The sequence below is a fragment of the Sinohyriopsis cumingii genome, chromosome 19 (assembly GCF_028554795.1).
Source record: "Sinohyriopsis cumingii isolate HCF-2022 chromosome 19, ASM2855479v2, whole genome shotgun sequence".
Taxonomy (NCBI): domain Eukaryota; kingdom Metazoa; phylum Mollusca; class Bivalvia; order Unionida; family Unionidae; genus Sinohyriopsis; species Sinohyriopsis cumingii.
Window position 1 is genome coordinate 41,504,063 of NC_142979.1, and position 18,799 is coordinate 41,522,861.

At 36.9% G+C, this 18,799-nt stretch overlaps 1 protein-coding gene across 3 annotated transcripts; it reads right to left on the minus strand.

Annotated features, from left to right (window-relative positions):
• Positions 1 to 701: 701 nt before the first annotated feature.
• LOC149775561 (uncharacterized) lies at positions 702 to 18,597 on the minus strand. Of its 3 annotated transcripts, XR_016416443.1 has the most exons (3): positions 17,487 to 18,597; positions 4,043 to 4,126; positions 702 to 2,428 (listed from the first exon to the last, which is right to left on the minus strand). XR_016416443.1 is itself a non-coding variant. In XM_089943013.1 (1 exon), exon 1 carries the CDS (start codon positions 18,320 to 18,322, stop codon positions 17,735 to 17,737), a length of 588 nt encoding a protein of 195 aa, XP_089799139.1. In that variant the 5' UTR covers positions 18,323 to 18,597; the 3' UTR covers positions 12,041 to 17,734. The 3 variants fall into 3 exon arrangements, 1 of the variants encoding a protein (XP_089799139.1); XR_016416444.1 differs by lacking the exon at positions 4,043 to 4,126; XM_089943013.1 differs by lacking the exons at positions 702 to 2,428; positions 4,043 to 4,126 and having other exon boundaries at positions 12,041 to 18,597.
• Between the last annotated feature and the right edge of the window lie 202 nt (positions 18,598 to 18,799).

The following is an 18,799-nucleotide window of genomic DNA, read 5'->3' on the forward strand; positions in this document are numbered from 1 at the left end:
TACAAGCTGGTCCGTACACAATCGAGGTAAATTCAAGTCAGATTTACAAGCTGGTCCGTACACAATCGATGTATATAGTCAAGTAAGATATACAAGCTGGTCTGTACACAATCAAGGTATAGTCAAGTAAGTGTGTGTGTGTGTGTGTGATCTGGATTTTTAACGTAACTTTAACAATTTTTCAGTCATATCGCTACGATGTCTGCAGTGTGAAAGTTTATAGCGACGTCTAGCACTGAGGTATCGTGCCGCAGACATGTAGCATGAAGTACACCCCAATCACATTATCCTGGCACCAGGACGACCAGTCCTAACACTAACCTCTTAATGCTGAGCGCCAAGCGAGGCAGCTGTAAGTACCATTTTTGTAAGTCTTTGGTATGACTCGGCCGGGGATCGAACCCACGACCTACCGCGTCCGAGAGGGACGCTCTAACCACTAAACCACCGGAGCGGTCTAAAGTCAAGTAAGTTTTACAAAGCTGGTGTGTACACAATCGAGGTATAGTCAAGTTTCGATGTTACTAATGACCCTTATAACCGGAGCAAAACAATACAATCTACTATCCAATCAGTATTTGACAAGACCCGTATTAAATCTAGGACTTTTTAACATTTGTCCCTGAAATAATGTTACGTGTTTAGGCTCTTACAAAACGTAACAAGAAAAAAGTGAAAACAACAAGCTTTGTAAAATTTAACAAATTCTTTATTTCCCTAGAAAATCAAAGTAAAAATTAGAAAAATGAACTTACAGTTCTACGAATCAAACCCAAAAATAATCCAAGAATTAAAAAATAGAAGTCCTGGTAATAAAAAGTCCTAATGAAACTGAGTTTAAATCCCAATGAAATAAAAAATGGTATGCGATGACGTATGCTGTGGTCAGCGTCATACTAAAAATAATATTCCAGTGTTTGAATTCTGTGTAAATTTCGATAACTGTCCTTGTCCAAGAATCAATTTAGAGCACAAGTATTTCAAGGGAAAATAATCTCTTGGAACCCAAATAATTTGAAGAAATCAAAATAATTAGCCCCAAAACTGGTCACAACAAAAAACACGTTAACTTCTCAAGCTTTAAGACAAGTAATGACTATTATTTCTCAAAACATCAATAATAAATCTAGCTACAACGCAAAACAGATGTGGGTCAATCCTCTGGAAAAACCTAATTGATACATGTTATTTGTCTCTTACTCCAAGTATGGCCTCGACTTCAGTTTATGAATCTTACTCTGAGAAAGAATAAACAAAACTAAAACGGTAGAAATGCATAGTTAGGTTTTAGTTGAACCCATTGTCTTCTGCATATTCATGAACTTTGTTGATTGATGCTTCTCTGCAGTTGGCGCTCGATATTATGTGTAATCAGTGATATATAGAAGGTCAGCATATAACAAGCAGTCATTTTCTGAATTAAGGCATTTCATTATGATATTCATGGCAATGTGAAACAGGTTTGTGACTGATATTATGCTGTCCTGATGTACACACGCATTCTTAGGATAGTTTTCAGAAAATGTGCTGCCTACATTATCCCTGAAGTTTCCATATTTCAAAATATTGGAGAGAAAGTTAAGTTTACAACCCCCTGGACCTAGTTTAAACAAACCAGTCGTCATGCCGTGCTTCTGTGTCATGTCATGTTCCATATATATTCTTAATGATATGGGACAATAGTTGGAAGGGTTAGTTTGGTCATGTCCAGGTTCAGCGGCCGGTATACCAAGTTTGGTGGTCTTGAGAGTATGGCGGTGAATAGCTATCTTATATCACACCAGGGAAAGCTGACAGAGGTGTCGTACTTCAACCACTTTTATAAGTATGTTGTTGTGTTGTTGTTTTGTTGTGGGTTTTACGCCAATTTCAGCACATTATAGGATATACAGAAAACCCGGGGAAGAAATACCAACCAAAGGGAAGCTAATCGCAAGTTTTCCCACATATCCACGTAGGCCGAGATCAACACTCAAACCCACCCGGACAGGGCTGACATGTCGGTGATCTGTAAGAGTGGTCCGTCATAAATATGTCTGACAACATAATACAATGGAATTGCGGATGATTAAAGGAAAATAATAATTACAAATTAGTATTCTGCTTAAATAAATGTTTGTCTTCCTGAAATCTTTTCAAAAGAAAACTATAGATTAAATTTTATAAAGGCTTCACGATGTACATTAGCTTTTAAAGAAATACTGATATGGCTGTTGGAGGAGTGTCCATCATGACACATGATAAAACTCCTCACATCCAAGTTAATGTCAACACTGCTTTACAAGCCGTAGCTATTCGTGTGTCTTCACGCTTACTCGATTCAGTGTACCTCTCTCCAAGCACTTCAATCGATCTGAACATCATGTTCAGGAGTTGCCGCCCCTTTTGGTTTTCTTGGCGACTTTATGGGCCACTATACACTTTGAAACTGTAAATATACAAATGAAAAAGGGAAGAATATAAAAGATTTTGTTTAAAAACAAACGTTTTGACTTTTAATGATAAGCCATTTACATATCTGCATATACCATCAACTCATCTAATCACCATACTCACCTATTCGTCCTATTCATCATACTCACCTACTCATCTTACCTATTCATCCTAATCATCATACTCACCTACTCATCATATTCATTTATTCATCATACTCATCTATTCGTCCTATTCATCATACTCACCTACTCATCTTACTCACCAATTCATCCTACTCATCATACTCACCTACTCATCATATTCATTTATTCATCATACTCATCATACTCACCTATTCATCCTACTAATCCTATTCACTTATTCATCCTACTCATTTACTCATCAGTCATACTCAACTACTCATCATATTCACCCACTCATCCTATTCACCTATTCATCTAACTCATCCAAATATTTGGGTATCTCTTGTGTAATTAGTGACGACCTATGTGATTATGTGAACATGGATCTCACTGCATAGGTCAAGAGGGGTCACGTGACCCCCATCATAATATATATATATATATATATATATACATATATATATATATATATATATATATATATATATATATATATATATATATATGTATGTATGTATGTATTCCGACAAGTTTAATCATGCAAATGAAGCTGAAAATATTTCACAAGATTCTGTTTAAAACGCTTAGTATATATTAGTTAGCTTTAGTTTCAGACTGCTTACTGTACTAATACTATCGTCCCGGGCCGGCCGTGACTGACTGATTGACACTCCCCTCCCCCCCCCCGAAAAAAGTTCCTGCGGGTGCCCATTTATGTGATAGTGACCACGTTCCAGGATATTTAATAAATTGTATTCCCAAAACTCATTGAAAAAAGCAAATCGTAAATTGCTGGTTAAATCTGACAGCTGGTCGTTTTTTACTCCAATACTCTTATTTAAGTGTAATTCAGGATGTTGTTGGACAATCAGTACCAAACAATTCGGTGATTCCTTAACATTTACCCCCAACCCCAAAACACATGGAACGAAAAAGGTCTTTATAACGTTTCAGTACTAGTCCAACAGCAGAAAAATCTGAATACCGTATATAGTAAGCTAAAGGTTGTCGTTCCGTTCGAAAGAGTAAGAAATAAATATGGAGATTCAATGTCTCTACGTTTTACTCTCTCTCTCTCTCTCTCTCTCTCTCTCTCTCTCTCTCATTAAGTTGCATGGAAAAATCATTGGAACAATATTTTTTTTAATGTATCAAGCATTTAGTTAGATCTTGTGAAACGGTCACAACCGTACATGAAATCTAAAATGCTTGGGCCGAAACGTTCTTGAAGAACTCATCAGAAGAGAATTATTCTGAAAACTTCCGCTCTGTGTGTGTGTGTGTGAGAGAGAGAGAGAGAGAGAGAGAGAGATTTTGATTTTTAAAGTAGCTTTAACATCTATTCCAGTCATATCGCTATGATATATGCAGTGTGGCAGTTTATAGTGGTGTTTATCACTGGGGGCATCATGCTGCAGACATGTAGCGCTATGTTCCACCCAGTCACAATATTCTGACACCGGCCGACCAGTCGTAACACTAACCTCTTTATGCTGAGCGCCAAGCGGGTCAGATGTTAGGTCTCACTGGACAGTTTATCGGGTGAATTTTCATCCGACAATGACCTGCTGCAGAAAAATGAGAAAAAAATGTACACTGAAGATACAAATAAAAACAAGCTAATGATTTTTGAGGAAAGCATGCATGTGATATTTTGACAGTGGCAATCAGGTTAACTCCTGATGCAACTGGTGGCTTTTATAATGAACCAACACTGCCACCAACCCCTCTTTATTACATTCAATTTTGAAAGCAAAGAGCTATTGTGAATATTTTCCTGTGACAAGGCAGCTAAACGAATCAGTGTTTGCCTTATGCATGAATAACGTTCACTAGTAATATAACAAATTAGCATACTTTTCATCACCCCTCAACCATCTAGATTTTTAGATATTTACCTCTGTAGCAGACACACATAAATACGTAAGCCAGGTCGACAGCTCATTTGCAGCCCAAGTTACGCATTTGATCTCCAATGCTCATCTAACTGTGACAGGCAGTCACCAACAAGCCAACCCATTTTCAAGCCTAACTCAAAGTAAATCTAAACCATATTACAGATTTAGCTTCTGTGTGAATTTATAAATGCTAGGCTTATGATAATTAGCTTCATGCCTTCTACCTTAAAAATTAGGGAGGTGTGAAAATACGAAACTATCCAGTGAGATTTTAGTACCTTTTTTAAATTTTAATCTTTGGTATGACTCGGCCGGGGTTTAGAACGCGCGACCTCCCGCATCCGAGGCAAACGCTCTAACAACTTAGACCACCGGTCAAGCGGTCAAACTTGAAAGATAAGGTTACTTTAAATTTAAATCTTCTAATGCTGAAAGTCACAATAAACCTTTCACCCTCGAGGAGTTAACAACGCTCTCTTACTCAACCCCACGACACTTCCAAAAGACTGCATCATATCCACTATCAACTTATGAAACACTAGACAGTAAATATACAGCTAAACATTTTCAATACAATTTTGGAAACTGGCGACTTCCCCTCGTCATCGCGAGAAGCAACTGTGGACCAGCTTTAGACTGATTACGCAAACTAACATCTGGGTACCAAATTTAGACTCTTTACAGAAGCAAGGTTAGAACATAGCTTATTGCGATACCAATTTTAGGCAAAACAGGCAGGAACAAAGCATATCAGGGAAGCCACTATAGAGTGTTTATGCAAGCAAAGCAAGAAAATAGCACATCGGGTACCAATATAGACTGCTTAGCAAACAAAACGGGAACGTAACATCTCGGGGTACCAACTTCAGATTGGTTTTGCAAATGCGAAGGCACACAACCTCTTCGAGTGCCAACTTTAGAAATACAATATTTTCCCCGAGTTGAGTGGAATACGTCAGCTGATGAAGATTTGTGATTTTTAAAAGCTTTCACATAGAACCTTAACATTTTGACGATGCCACCATTTTTGCTTACGTAGGTGGGACAAAGACTTTGCTGATGTTGTTGTTTGGGGATTTGACGCCTTTTCTCAGCTCAAGATACGCTATACATGGCGACCAGTAAAACTAGTGAAGAAAAAAAACCCGGGAATATCCCGATAAGAACCGACGACCCACGGGAAGCTACTGACATGTTTTCTTACGTATCCACAGTGGCCGCGCACGAAAGTCAAACCCACGTCGTAAAAGGTAAGATGGTAGTGATTGGTAAAGGCGAACGCTTTAGACCACTCGGCCATCCGGGGCCCCGCAAAAGCTTAGTACATCGAACATTAAATATAATAACATTATACTTAAAGTTACACAAACTAATGCAACATTTCTATGAGTTTCAAAATTATTCGCACAGCACCTTAATATTGCTGACAAAGCTTACGGAGGCGAGACAATAATTTCCAGCAAATCATCGTACAAACCCACAGGCACTTGATTCTGAGGAAACTAATGTGTACACTCACCATATAACACAATCTAACTAGCTATCGCCGGTCACAATCTGACCCCTCGATGACTCTGATCTAATTTTCCGCGATACTATATACGCATTCAGTCACTCATAACGTACACCACTGTAAAGAAGACTCTCCACACCTTTCATCCATTACCATTTATGCAACCTTGCTGATTCTGAAGGGCCAATTTTGCAAAAAGTTTATCCGTTGCTTCGTGTCTTCCACACAAAGGCGACCGTTCTAAAGATCTACTTCCGCTCTACCTCGGTGTGAAAGCGATTTGATCGTGATTGTTTCAGTGATTGGTTCTTTCACTGAATGAGTCTTTTCAAATATCGCTTTCAATCGCTACATCTCGGCTTAACCCGGCAAATATGCAGTCGGAATATCCACGGTATGTTCTGTCAAGTCGTTTCGCTGTTCCGATCGTAACATTTGCTCAAGACAATATGACATTTTCCGGGAAAATATTTAACATTTCTTGACATGTTAATTACATTTTAATTTTAATATGGATGTTTCTTAATTTCGATATTCATTGTTTGTAGACGTAATGCCGAATAGTCACATTCATTCTGAAGTAGACCGGAAGTAGATCTTTGGAATGGTCGCCTGTGTTTGGAAGACAGGAAGCAACGGATAAACTTTGTGCAAAATTGACCCTTCAGTATCAGTAAGATTGCTTAAATGGTAATGGATAAAAGGTGTGGAGTGTCTTCTTTACAGTGGTGAATGTTATGAGTGACTGAATGCGTAGATAGTATCGGAAAATTAGATCGGAGTCATCGAGGGGTCAGATTGTGACCGGCGAGAGTTAGTTACCTTGTGTTATATGGTGAGTGTACACATTAGTTTCCCCAGAATCAAGTGCCTGTATACAAACCTTAGACAATAAGATACGCTGTCTCAGAACGTTTCAGTTGTATACAATAACTGATGTAAGAGAAATACGAATTTCAAAAGATGTTCTTATACGCCCTTAATATAAATGTCATTACTTACAAAACCGCCGCCCCTACGGGCGATAAAGTGATATCAATACCTCGCCATTAACAGGCAACACGACAGCCACTTAGATCTACTCTGGCTGGTTGAAAACTATTTCTAGATTGTCTGACAAATATATTACTGGTTAAAAGTTCCATACGGCCCCAAAGGTACACCACACCGTATTGTTTATATTCTACATACGGTTGTCCTAGAAAACAGTACCACAAAAAAGTTTTTATCGGGGAGCTAGCAGCTCCAACATCACTTTTCAAAGCATGCACACATTAATTTATAAATATAGGTAGGTGTCTTTTTTCGAAATTAACAACATTGTGATAGCCACTCAGAAAACTACATGTAGCGATGAAACCCTTTGAATTACATACGTCTTAATTGAAGTAAGATTTAATAAATTACATTAGTGCTTTTAAACTATCATAAAGGGTTTCATATTTCATTTTGTAAAAAATTAACACTGATGTAATTGTAATGACAATTCTTTCATTATATGGGGGTGCGGGTGGGACGGTGAGTAGGAGTGCGAGTAAATTTGATTTTAAAACTAAGGAGTGGAATTTAAGTTACTATTTTGTTGTGGGTTTTTGGGGGGTCATTTTACTGTTGTTTTTTTTTTAAGGGTGCATGAAAGTTTGGTCCCTGAGGAACACATTCTACACCAAATATGAGAATACTCCCCTAGCCACCAACCACCTGCAGACCAGTCTTGGGTAAGCAACCATCATTGATATTTACCTGGGTAAGCAACAATCGTTGATATTTACCTGGGTAAGCAACCATCATTGATATTTACCTGGGTAAGCAACCATCATTGATATTTAGGTTCTTGCGTTTTTATCCCCACACTTCAGTAGCGTGCGGGAAGTTTGTATGTCCGTTATTCAGTGTCTCCTCCTAAACCGCTAAGTGGAAATTCACGAAACTTGCTAGCGTTCTTGTTACTAAAAAAAAAGAGCATAATATTTGTTTCCATCCCTGTGATATCACAGAAGGGTCACACCTCAAATGTAAAATACGTGTCTAGTTCAGTTGTATGAATGAAAAGCTTTGTACCAGCAGTAATGGGGGTGGGAATTAGATTAGGACGGAATAGTGGTGGTGGAGTGATATGTAATAAAAACCAACATGGTCAATTGATCTTGCTGGGCATAGACGTAGCCTTATGATACATTTGGGTAGATACGGTACCGACAGTTTCTACATTATGTTGATATCGAAAAACTTGCAGGTTTGTCCTTGTCAACTGACAATAAAGTCTGGCATACCAACGGAGTCAGGGGACCATGGCCACTGGTGTAAGCTACACACAAAAAACACCTTTACTCCTGTTTTTACCCAATATATACATATATAACGAGCACCAAACTGCACAAAATATAAACCTATAACTACCTTAAATTAAAGCGCAGGCAAATCAAATTACCTTAAATTAAAGCGCAGGCAAATCAAATTAAAACATAAACGTTTGCACCAACAACCACAACGAACTCTGCAATATGTGATGTCGGAGCCTGGTTTATTTTGTTTGCAGTTCGATGAGATGCTATACACAGGTACAGGTGGTACATCTTTATGACTCCAGTGCGTGAGTGGGATCGATTTCACATTGATGAGAGAAGATGGTTCACCTTTACACCATAACTCCATATTATAATACGAATGAATGTCATTGCTTACCGTAGTAAATAGATATTCTGGTGTGGGCTCTAGTATAATTTAATGTGATTAATAATAATAATAATAATAATAATAATAAAGTTTATGTGTGGTAGATCACCTTCCCGCATCACTCTAAGACTATAGGAGTAATAAAAATCAATGTCTTTTTGTATGGCATGGAAACACAACTGTTTCATAACATTTTCATCGGCTTTTACGTCACCTCAACTTTTTTGAAAAACCTGAATCTATTCAGGGTAGTTCAAAATACTGTCTGTAGATGCCACAATGTCGGCAGTAGTAAGAAAATATAAAACGAGTTGCTACTAAATGATAATCTTTAATGCCGTTACATCACATGTCCCTTTTTCTTTCTTTTCTTTTAACCGCCATAATCATCCAAATCTACTTGCTTCTTATCTCTTCCCTCTGAGGATTTCATCACGTTGATGATGCATACGATGGTAACATTATTCGAGTTGGATATCTTAAACAATGTCCGAATTGGTAAAAAGATGTACGTTTATTTAACATGACCGACAGTAACAGTGTCCGTGTTGGTAAATATGTATGTGTATTGAACATGACCGATAGTAACAGTGTCCATGTTCGTAAATATGTATGTGTACTGAACATGACCGATAGTAACAGTGTCCGTGTTGGTAAATATGTATGTGTATTGAACATGACCGATAGTAATAGTGTCCATGTTCGTAAATATGTATGTGTACTGAACATGACCGATAGTAACAGTGTCCGTGTTGGTAAATATGTATGTGTATTGAACATGACCGATAGTAACAGTGTCCATGTTCGTAAATATGTATGTGTACTGAACATGACCGATAGTAACAGTGTCCGTGTTGGTAAATATGTATGTGTATTGAACATGACCGATAGTAACAGTGTCCATGTTCGTAAATATGTATGTGTATTGAACATGACCGATAGTAACAGTGTCCGTGTTGGTAAATATGTATGTGTATTGAACATGACCGATAGTAACAGTGTCCATGTTCGTAAATATGTATGTGTACTGAACATGACCGATAGTAACAGTGTCCATGTTCGTAAATATGTATGTGTACTGAACATGACCGATAGTAACAGTGTCCGTGTTGGTAAATATGTATGTGTATTGAACATGACCGATAGTAATAGTGTCCGAGTTGGTAAAGATGTATGTGTATTTAGCTTGACTGATAGTAACAGTGTCCATGTTGGTAAAGATGTATGTGTATTTAACGTAACGACTGATGAAAACACTATACGAGTTGGGAGCGGTGTGTGCCGCAGTGCCGGATTACCAAATAGGCAGAGTAGGCACCCGCCTATTGGCCCCACGCCTTTTAGGGGCCCCGCGACAATAATTATTTAATAATTTTTGTCCAATAAATTTGTTAATAACATTAATAATTGTTAATATTTCTTTTGTGTAATAAAATTGGTTTATTAAAGTTGTTGGCTGGTAAAATTTAAAACTTATTAGGAGATAATTTGCGGGGTGGAGGGAGGTGGGCAAGATTTCGACTGCCTAAGAGCCTCCACAGGGTTTAATCCGGCACTGCTTGCACGAAGATAGTTCCTTAAAAGATGATGGGGTGGGATGGGTGAGGATAGGAGCGGAGGTGACCAGAAGTCCATTTCAAAGAGGATCACAACTAGAACCTGATATTTAAATATGCTTCCAGCCTTGGTGATTACAAAGGAAAGTACCTATAAAATCGATTATGATGTTTATTCTTCATGTGATGTAGACAATCACTCGAATTTCTTAGACTTTAATACAACCATAACGAAATGATTGTTGTTGTTTTTGTTGTTGTAGGGTTTAACGCCATTTTTCAGCACAAGATAGGCTATACATGGCGGCCAGTATTAATGGTGGAGGAAGAATCCAGGAAAACCCCCATAAAGAACCACCGATCCACGAGAAGCTACTGGCAAGCTTTCTCACATACCCACATAGGCCGAATCCGAGATTCGAACCCACGCAGACAGAGGTGAGATGGCAGTGATCCGTATCGGTGAGCGCTTTAAACCACTCGGCCACTCGGGGCCCCCATAAGGAAATGGTGGTAAATTAAACCTTTTATCGTTTTCTAATGAAGACACCGATGGGCGGAAAAGCATAAAAAGCCCGGTGCAAGATTTTCTTAAACAATTTTCAAGTTAACCAGACTTACATCTGGGCCAACGAATGTCTGGAATTATACAGTTCGATGGTCATGGCAACATAGAGAAATTCAACTCTGCCAACATGTACTATTGCTAATTTGCCTTTCAGGAATATGGAGATAGTAGGTGCAGTCAATTAAATGTACTAAATGAATTCATTAATATTGACACATGCGCATGTAGACTTTCTCTGGGTCGATAAAAGAGAAATCTGTAATCGATGAAAGCCGTAGGTTCATCTTAGTGTAACAGTTGAATTAATCGATTAAAATTAATAATCTCATCTAAGTGTATGACAGGAAAATTATTTATACGTGACATTTCTATTAGGATTTTAATGTACAATACGTCTAATGTATGACAGGAAAGTTATTTATACGTGACATTTCTATTAGGATTTTAATGTACAATACGTCTAAGTGTATGACAGGAAAATTATTTATACGTGACATTTCTATTAGGATTTTAATGTACAATACGTCTAATGTATGACAGGAAAGTTATTTATACGTGACATTTCTATTAGGATTTTAATGTACAATACGTCTAAGTGTATGACAGGAAAATTATTTATACATGACATTTCTATTAGGATTTTAATGTACAATACGTCTAAGTGTATGACAGGAAAATTATTTACCGGTATACGTGCCATTTCTATTAGGATTTTAATGTACAACACGTCTAAGTGTATGACAGGAAAATTATTTATACGTGCCATTTCTATTAGGATTTTAATGTACAATACGTCATCTTAGACAACTGGTGCACTGATAGCGCAAGTTTCCCCAAAGATGTAACCTTTTTTGGTTGTTTTCTTTTTGTTTTCATTATGTTTCTTTCCGGCGGCAGGTAGGGATAGGGGTAAGCATCAAGCCAGGTAGGAATAGGGGTAAGCATCAAGCCAGGTAGGGATTGGGGTAAGCATCAAGCCAGGTAGGAATAGTGATAAGCATCAAGCCAGGTAGGGATAGGGGTAAGCATCAAGCCAGGTTGGGATAGGGGTAATCATCAAGCCAGGTAGAGATAGGGGTAAGCATCAAGCCAGGTAGGGATAGGGGTAATCATCAAACCAGGTAGGGATAGGGGTAAGCGTCAAGCCAGGTAGGGGTGTGGGTAAACATCAAGCCATTTCTGAGTAATATTCCTGATTTTTCCAGTTAAAAATTTAAGAATGTCCAAGAAAGAAAGACAGAGCGAAAGAAAACAAATAAGGATACACACAATCTTAGAAAAACGCGTTGTACTTAAAGAGTATGACACATTATAAAATGAATTAGACAAACATATATAAGTATTACATTTACATACATGACACATCATACAATTTATCAAACATATATATGTATTACATCTGCATTATTAACATCTTCTAAAGTATAGTATTACAAAAACAAATTATAATCCATGCAGTCCTTAACAGTGATCTATCTAACTTTGAGGAATAACACACGCATATTCTAGTCTAGTTACAGCTGAATTATAGGTTCCATGTGCTCGTTTTGACGTTAGCATGGATATAAATCACACCGAGAAAAATAAACTGACTTGTTCAACATCTGCACATGTATTTGTCACACTCTTTATTTCAAAAGCAAGTTTTCAAGAAACCACTTTGTGTTTGGTACCATATACCTAGACACTAGTTGACTTGCGAGTGAGAATTCACCTGAAAAGGGGACTTTGTAGTAAAATACCTTAACCACCTTATACATAGACACTAGTTGACATACAAGTGAAAATTCACCTGAAAAGGGGACTTTGTAGTAAAATACATGCAGACCATGGAATAATGAGAATTAAGGAATTATAGCCGCATACGATTCAATGTATGTTATATGTATATCAACGTAAATATAGGTACATACGATAAATCAAACATGGCGGCGATACCTAATGTGTCTAATCTTGATTGATGTTCGCATAGCACCGTGAGATAAGTATATCTCAAGATAAGTTATTGTATATTATGCTATACACTTTCTACTCGAGTAAAAACCACACACGCACACACACACACACACACACACACACACACACGCGGAAGCAAAATGTTTGTCTCCTCCCTATTGAATCTGCCAGTGGGCGGTTGAAAGGCAATTTTGTCCAAAACTGTTTTTGTGGTTTGAATAGTTTAACTGGTTGTTCAATCTGATGAAACAGTCTCTCTCTCTCTCTCTCTCTCTCTCTCTCTCTCTCTCTCTATATATATATATATATATATATATATATATATATATATATATATATATATATATATATATATATATATTTCATTGGAAAATTGTGTATCAAAATTACAGAGAGCCACGTATATTCCAGTATATACTCCAGCCATTAGTCATTTGAAATGAGTCGGTGTGGTTATATGTCGCTGCTCCAGCGATTGGTCAACTGGAATTATTCTTTCACAAATAAAGCATGTTTGGCATCACTAATACAAGAATTTGCTTTAAACAAGAATGTGGACAAAATTTCATAAATCAGTATTACGTTTATATGTATGACAACGATACAAGATATCTATGTGGTTTGTATGCATGATTTTAAAATATGTGTAACAATACAAAAACTCCCCTAACGATCTGAAAAAAGCACGAGATCTATACATAAGCGAATACGATAATCACAGCGTTCGTATTGGCAAGATATAATGATGTGGCAAAAATAATTCTTAAAAATGTAAATTCTTTACTTGATATCGTACTATTTACATCCCTCCCTATAATAATTTTTTTTTTCAAGGACGGTTACATTCACCGAGGAGTGTCCTTCGGATAAATAATATTGTGCGGAGAATTGTCGAAATGTTAAGTGGAACAATAATGGAAAAACAAATTTAACAGGATCACATGTGATCCTTGGATATATATGGAATGTGTTTTATAAAGGTATGACTACGTGTAAGCATATTTTGTAGTAATATATCTATGATTTTATTAAAAGATAAATTGTCGTAAAAATGCTGACTTTGTTTACAAATGAAGAAAAGAATGTTCTGTGTAAAATTTCGTCGAAAAAAAGGCTTGTTTCTGCTTTATGTCTATCTAGGATTTCCTATAATTTCTACCTAGCACACACTGAAAGTCTCTCCCAAGTAATGGAAGAAGCTGCTGTTATTAAGATCCTATCGGCCTACGTAACCAATCAATATCATTGGTAATGGCAGGCCCCATTTTTAAACATATATTTAATAAAAAGTATTTGAATTACTTCGGGCTTTACTGAATGACATTTTAAGCCGTTGAAACTTGAAAGAAAACAATCAGCTGAAGTAAATAACTAATACTGCAATGTCGTTGGTAGACTATGTCGTTTTCACGGAAATCAAAATTCAAAAACTAATTTTAGCAAAATTAGACACAAAACTTAGCATAAATCAAACGTCTTTTCCTATATGGCATCATCCAGTTAGAAAACAAACTTTTATCCGTTATTTTCACTATTAACAATTTGTCTCACAAGTCCCTCTAACACTGAAATAAAGTCAGTTTTTTGTTCGTTTGTCTTTCTTTTGCCTTTGTTTCGGCGGCTCTGATTTCAAGCAATTGAACAAATAAGCATTCTTGCAATTGGCTGATTTATAAAGCTAATCCATTCCTTGACCCCACCCCACCCCCCTTTGTTTTTCTTCAAGTATTCCGCACACTGGTGACGTCGTATGGTGAGATTAGAAACCGCAAATGCTAACTGCAATGCTGACTGGTACTAAGTCTCACTGGGTACAATCTGAGCTCATTTTAGTAATTTGTTTCCATGGGCTGGATTAGGGGTAGGGTGTAGCCCCCCCCCCCCGCTAAAAAAACGTACACACACAACGTAGTCACTTGTCACTTGAAATTTGACCATCGCTTTATTCTTGCGCACGTTTATTGGGTAATATGCACACTTTGAGTAAACAGACACACAGACGTTTGCTTTGGTGCCCTTTCAAGGAAAATCAAGGGCCTTTTAAATTTTGACACACCCCCCAACAACAACACTTGACATGATCCAGTCTTTACAATGAAACTTCTAGTGACAAACATTTCTTCTGAAATAATATAGCTGAGAAACTGATGGCATAATTTTAGGTGTAACCTGTAATTAAAAGGTGTTGTTATGTGTAACCTGTACTTCAAAAGGTGTTGGTTATTCAGAAAATGTGTTACATGAGTTTTATTAATGGAATGCAGCGATCTTTAACCTTTTGAAAAAGTCCAATTTAATCTGCCTTAGTTTGTCCATGAAACATGTACATACTGAAGACATAGCAATTATTAGAATGGTACTATGAGACAGACTAGAAATAACAGGACTAATCAAGTGTTGAACTGATTGTCCAGTATAGTGACCGATTGCTAGGACAATCTCCCTGTAGATGTTACAGCATGTACACAGCAGGTACAAATATGAGATTCGGTGCCATATACACAGCAATTACAGATGTGAGATTTGGTGCCACATACACAGCAATTACAGATGTGAGATTTGGTAGGATGTCATAGCAATTACAGATGTGAGATTTGGTAGGATGTACATAGCAACAGCAAAAGTGAGATTTGGTAGGATGTACATAGCAATTACGAATATGAGATTTGGTAGGATGTATACAGTAAGTACAAATGCGAGATTTTTATCGCATGCAAACAGCAAGTACAAATATGAGATTCGGTACGATGTCACAGCAATTATAAATGTAAGAGTTTTGTACAATGTGCACAGCAAGTACATATGTGAACCAGATGCCACAGAATCTGTACAAGTCAAAAACTTATCGGTGACTTGAAAATTCATTTAAGAAAGTAACATCTCTACAAGCCTGAAGCTTACAGATGATTCGAAGACTTTTTTGATAATCTAAAATCAAGATTCTCCAGGTAAAGATACTCAGACTGTTTAAAAGAACGCGTGTCTAAGGTTAACTTCACGTAATGTGTCAATAATATGGACGCTAGCTAAATTTGTATATTAAGCTTTTAAAATAAGATATTTATTATTATTATTATTATTATTATTATTTGTAATGAATATCGTTTATATATCTCCACCCTCTAATTTCCAGCTTTCGTTAATTACCATTTAAGAATCTGGGGCTCCGGGTGGCCGAGTGGTCTAAAGCGCTCATCCAATGTGGATATTTGTGAAAGCTGCCAGTAGCTACCCGTGGGTCGCTGGCTCTAATGAGGCTTTCCTGGGTCGCTGGCTCTAATGAGGCTTTCCCGGTGTCTTCGTCTACCACTTACACCTGCCGCCAAGTATGGCCTATCTTGCACTGAGAAATGGCGTTAAATTCCAGAACAATAACTTTTAAAGAATTTCAATATCAAGTTGTATATATAGCATTTGATAACCATTTGTAGTTGTTGTAAGTATCCAGTCAACATTTTTAATTCTTATCGGAATAAACTACTCAATTTAAAACTATTCACATCCCGTGTGAACTGTATGTATTCATTGTACATGATGTGTTTTTTTCAGGACAAACTAAAGAATTGAAAATCATCGTAATCATACACAGCCGTGCCAACTCTGTGTACTCAATGGACATGTTGATGGGTTTTTTTTTCTTCAGTACAAACTACTGAATTGAAAACCATTCTAACTTTACACATTCCATGTGAACTGTATGTATTCTGTGAACATGTTAATGCTTATAAGAACTGACTATAAAGAACTGCCTATTGAATTCAAAGTCAATGTACTCTTCCACATTCCATGTCAAATGTAGTCGGGCTACCAGTCCGAGAGAAATGACCGAAAATGTACAAGAATTTACAGTAATAGAACATGTTGCGACTGACACTGTAGTCGGAATAAAACATTTTGTATTTTAAAAAATGACAAATATTGTGAATTCCAACTTCAGTTTACATTTTTTTTTATATAGAAAGTAAACGTTGAACTAGCAGTTACAAATAAGGTAGAAAATCTTGCAGAAAAGTAATCTCCCAAATTGACATCCCCCAGAGAAGCTTTCCATAATTTATCAGTCGTATATCACTGTTTTCCATAATTCATCAATCGTGTACCATTATGTTTTCGATAATTCATCAATCGTGTATCTGTCTGTTTCGACTTTTAAGTTATGGCTCTATCTTTTACACAATGGGGATAATATATATATATATATATATATATATATATATATATATATATATATATATATATATATATATATATATATATCACAATCGTGACAATTTATGCTTCAATAATTGTTTAAAAATAGTGTTGCTTTACCTTAAGGCGATACATGTTGTTTTAATTTTACCATTTTCTACTCCGAGACGCCACTCTTGCATGTGTATTATAAGTACCTACTCATCCAAAGTGAATGTGTTTTGTATATTATACCTCTAATGGTCTTTTGTTTGGGGATGGTTTCATATAAATGCCATATTTCCAAATAAAACATTTCGCAATATGCATTTTGTAAACCTTTAAATGTTTAAAATAAATATGATTTAACTATATGATGGGAAGGGTATTATAATTCATACACAAGCAAGGGTAGCTGGAACCGGAAGCCGGTCTGAATTACGGTTTCTTTAGCTCCTCAAGAAACTATAGTCTATCTTCTTTTTCTGACTCCGTGTATCCGAAAATCTCCATAACACGGCGTCATGAATGAAATATATATATTACAGTGATTTTTTTCATTAATTGCCTTCATCCGACAATGCTATTTACCCGAAGTTTTTCATTGCAATGGTGTGAATAGGATCCAAGAAGCCAGTCTGGATATGTATCCTTGGCAGATGATCGTCCTGCATGCCAGGGTCTTTATATCAGCGATAATAATCCACCTTCCAAACCCACCGAATTCTCTTTTCCTCAAATAGTTTGTATTAAATAGACCGACATTCTGTCAAATATTTATTTAAATGTTTATCCAAACATTGGATTGGCTGGTAATAAAATCTCCATGTGGGAAGAATTTAAAATCCATTATGAATCATTCCATTGATATGTATGGTAGGTACTGTCTCAGAAATGTCTCTTTCTTTATTGAACCTTGGTAAAAACACTTGGGATGCTCCTGGACCGTTCTCAATGTTTTTATGCAAACATGATTCGTCAATATTTGAATTTGTTAGACGGTCAGTCCATATAACACCATTTAATCCGGTTTCGTCCTTCTCCTGTATTTTGTGCGTCGTGTAAGTCTTTGCGCGAAATTCCAAACTCGTTTTAAACCACTTTCTGCACTCGTCCACGTGGTAATCTACACACGATAAAAACGTCTTTATTGGGCGTTTCGGGAAAATGACTATCGTGTCCAAAAAGTGTTTTGGTTTCACCTTTGGTTCATACAAAGTGTGACTTACATACCTTTTCCTTGTTGAATCCTTGTAGCATACAATGGTGTCTCGGTATTTCACAGGCACTAGACAAGGTTCGAAAATCACCCTTTCGTTAAACCTCTTCATGCTTGAAAAGTCTAGAAAGCTTACGTTGTAATTTTCCTCGTAGTTTGGGACCGGGAGCAGGGCAACCGTTTCACACACCTTTACAGGTAACATCATTATATCCCTCGTTATGTCAGCTTTTAATAAATCGTATATACCGATGTTATCCACTCGACGCCTTGCCCTGGAGTATACGTGTAGAAAATTGTAACCATACAAAGTCGCTTCACCACTCTGCCGCGTTAAATTGTCTCTGCTCTGATTGTATGTAATAATTCATTCATTGTACAGTAAAGGAATATACTCGACTTGTTGTGACGGCCCGATGCATTAGGCGGCCCATAAATGCCTTTCAAGACAATACACACTGTTACCCTAGCGCATAGTTACCACTTCCCGCGCCTTGCCGGTATACCTGGCTCAACAACATCGATATTTACCGTTGCATTCCGAAAACTCTATCATCAGAGATTGTTTCATTAAGTTGTATGTTTACCTATTTAATTAGAAAATGTGAATGAGTGTAAAGTTTTATTTTTTCAGTGGTAATACAGATGAACTATGGACAGCGGTAAGGGGGATAAGAGCAGTATA